This window comes from Penaeus monodon, chromosome 17 (genome assembly GCF_015228065.2).
Source record: "Penaeus monodon isolate SGIC_2016 chromosome 17, NSTDA_Pmon_1, whole genome shotgun sequence".
In the NCBI taxonomy this organism is placed as follows: Eukaryota; Metazoa; Arthropoda; class Malacostraca; order Decapoda; family Penaeidae; genus Penaeus; species Penaeus monodon.
Window position 1 is genome coordinate 25,385,351 of NC_051402.1, and position 2,500 is coordinate 25,387,850.

Genomic DNA, 2,500 nt, shown 5'->3' on the forward strand with positions numbered 1-2,500 from the left:
AGCTCATGTGTGGTGATGAGACTCCATGCCTCCTCTCTGCAACGAAAATTCCCCCTTTTTCTGCATAAATGTTTTCAGCTTTGTCATTTTTCAGTGTGTACATTTATCACTTTTTCCAGAAGGTAATAGACTGTTTTCCTTGGACAAACACCATATCATCTCTCTAAGTAGTCCGTAACTCTAACTCGAGGACTGTATGTTCCATACTCATTTATCAAATAGATAAGGCAAAAGCCCCTTCCTAAATGTCAGCCAAGTCTAATCACCCTCCAAGAATTTTATGCACTTGTGGTGGCTCATTCCCATCACCCTGGCCTTCAGCTGAAGTGCTCATGACAGCAAGTTTGTGTCACCCCAGCCCATAGCCAAATTTTCCCCACGATGATATGTTCACATCACCTGCCCATCACACTAAATTTTTTCCATGATGTGATAGTCATGTCACACAGATCGAAGGAGTTAAAAAGTAGTGCCAGATGATTTCTTTTGTAAATAAACATTTTCTCTCTCTCTCTCTCTCTCTAAGTATAAATGTTTTTTCTGTCTCCTAGTAAATGATGTTCATCCTGCCTACCAACCCCTGAAAACAACTCCTTGTCTTTTCATTCTGTCTGGATAGATGCCCCTTTATATACCTTGATCAATGCCTTAAAAAAAATTTAAGCCATGTTCTTTATGGGCTGCCTTGAGCTTCCTGTAATTGGGGCTTTTGGGTTTATGAGGCAAAAGTCCACATTTGGTCTCTGCACTAGAAAATTTGTGCAAAGATTGCCTGTGTTACACTTTGGCTGTGTTCAGGTTTCCGCTACCCCACAGATCTAGCCCAGATGCATCAAATGTGTGATGTTTGGAGGGAGCCAGTCATTGAAATCATTGCCAAGATATTTGTTAAAAACATCCTTTCTCCCTGCTACAGCTGTTGCCAGGGGGAAATTTTGGTGGCATTAATTTCCTTAAAACAGTCAAGTAAAGTGAAACCACTTTTTAATCACACTGAAATTGCTGTTCTGGGAAATTGTCTTGGTAACAAATATGAAATCCAGTTTGGTAGCAGGATAAATGTCAAAGCATATATATGGTACAAATTTTCTCCAACAGCATAAAATGGCCAAAGAGTGGACATTTTAAGGATAGCTAGCCTTTTTTTCTCTTTCTTTTTGGTTAATTTCAATGCTTATCGAAATGAGTTAAAAAAGATAATATATATTTCCCCTATTTTTTGTTTCTGCATCATATCAAATGTTCATTTGAAGAATAAAGGGTTTTAGACTTATATTCACAGAGAGGTTTCCTGCTAGTTAGCAATTTCTTTTATTTAAATTTAACCCCCCCCCCAAAAAAAAGTAAGAAAGAAAAAATCAATCAATCTAATGTCTCCTTCACACTTTACAGGTGTTACTAACTCTCATAACAAAGATGTCGGCAAAAATCCCCAAAGTCGATGCACCAAATGAGACGACCTCCCTCACTTCGAGGCGGGTCGAGGGAGCAGCAGCAGCAACAGATGCAATGGCGGTGGAGGAGGAAGAAACAACACAAATCCCACCAGAGATCGATTCAGAACTCCTTTTCGACCTCCAGATGGTGCTGGATGGCTTCACGCAGTGCAAGAAGGACGATGGACAGTTGTACCTCGATGGGTACCTTAGGGCCTACAGTGAGATTAACAAGTATGGCACTTTGAGTCTCGTTTGTGTTGTGGTGTGTGATACAGTTTTGTCTTTGATTTTATTATTATGTGTTTGAGAATGTGTTATATGTTTTCCTTTTTCCTTGTACACTTTTTAAAAATCATTATTGCATATATTTTTACTGCAAGTGTCATGGAACCAGACTACTCCTCTTCATAGGAATTATGCATGATAGTTTGCATAATCTATGTAATGTATGGTATCTAATTGAAGTGTGTAAAGCTTGTGTAACTAATTCAGATTCAGATTAATTGTCTTTGCTAAAGTTCATTTTCACCAGGGATATGTATTTAGAGAGTGTATGACAGACTTAATTAAATAATCACTCTTGATGGTGTGACTGGTAAATATTAGAAATTTTGAGCTCATAGATCAAGTGACATATTTTGAATGAATTGCACAATTTTTTCCGAGAGTAAGGGTTAGTACTTAGGCAGTGTAACATGTCTTTTTTAATGCACATTCAACTTGTTAAATATCTGCAATGATGAAATGAATTTTGATGAAGGCCACAAAGATAACTGAGGGTTGAAACAAAATGAGCTTCAAGGCAACCTAGTTACAATTGCAATTGACACTTTCCATAGCCATTCTTACATTTATTGATATCTCAGGTTTTTAGACCAGGGGTTATCTTAAAATGCTGAGTACTCATTTCATTGGATGAATAGAGGAGATCAAATGTTGTATACAATTATCTTAGGCCTGAATGGAGCGATCTTTATTAGTAAAGTCTGTATGTAAATTAATAAACTCAAGTATAATAGACACTTTTAGCTAAGATGATATGAAATGAAGAGGAATATTAA

General features: G+C 37.2%; 1 protein-coding gene across 2 annotated transcripts in view; it reads left to right on the top strand.

Moving 5' to 3' along the window:
* The window catches only part of LOC119583623 (ceramide-1-phosphate transfer protein-like), a gene marked incomplete at its 3' end in the record, with an annotated part of 5,405 nt that overhangs the window by 2,638 nt on the left and 267 nt on the right, over window positions 1-2,500 (top strand). For both annotated transcript variants that reach the window (XM_037932208.1, XM_037932207.1), the window contains 1 exon segment: window positions 1,393-1,670. In XM_037932208.1, the coding sequence (XP_037788136.1) occupies window positions 1,417-1,670 (254 nt within the window).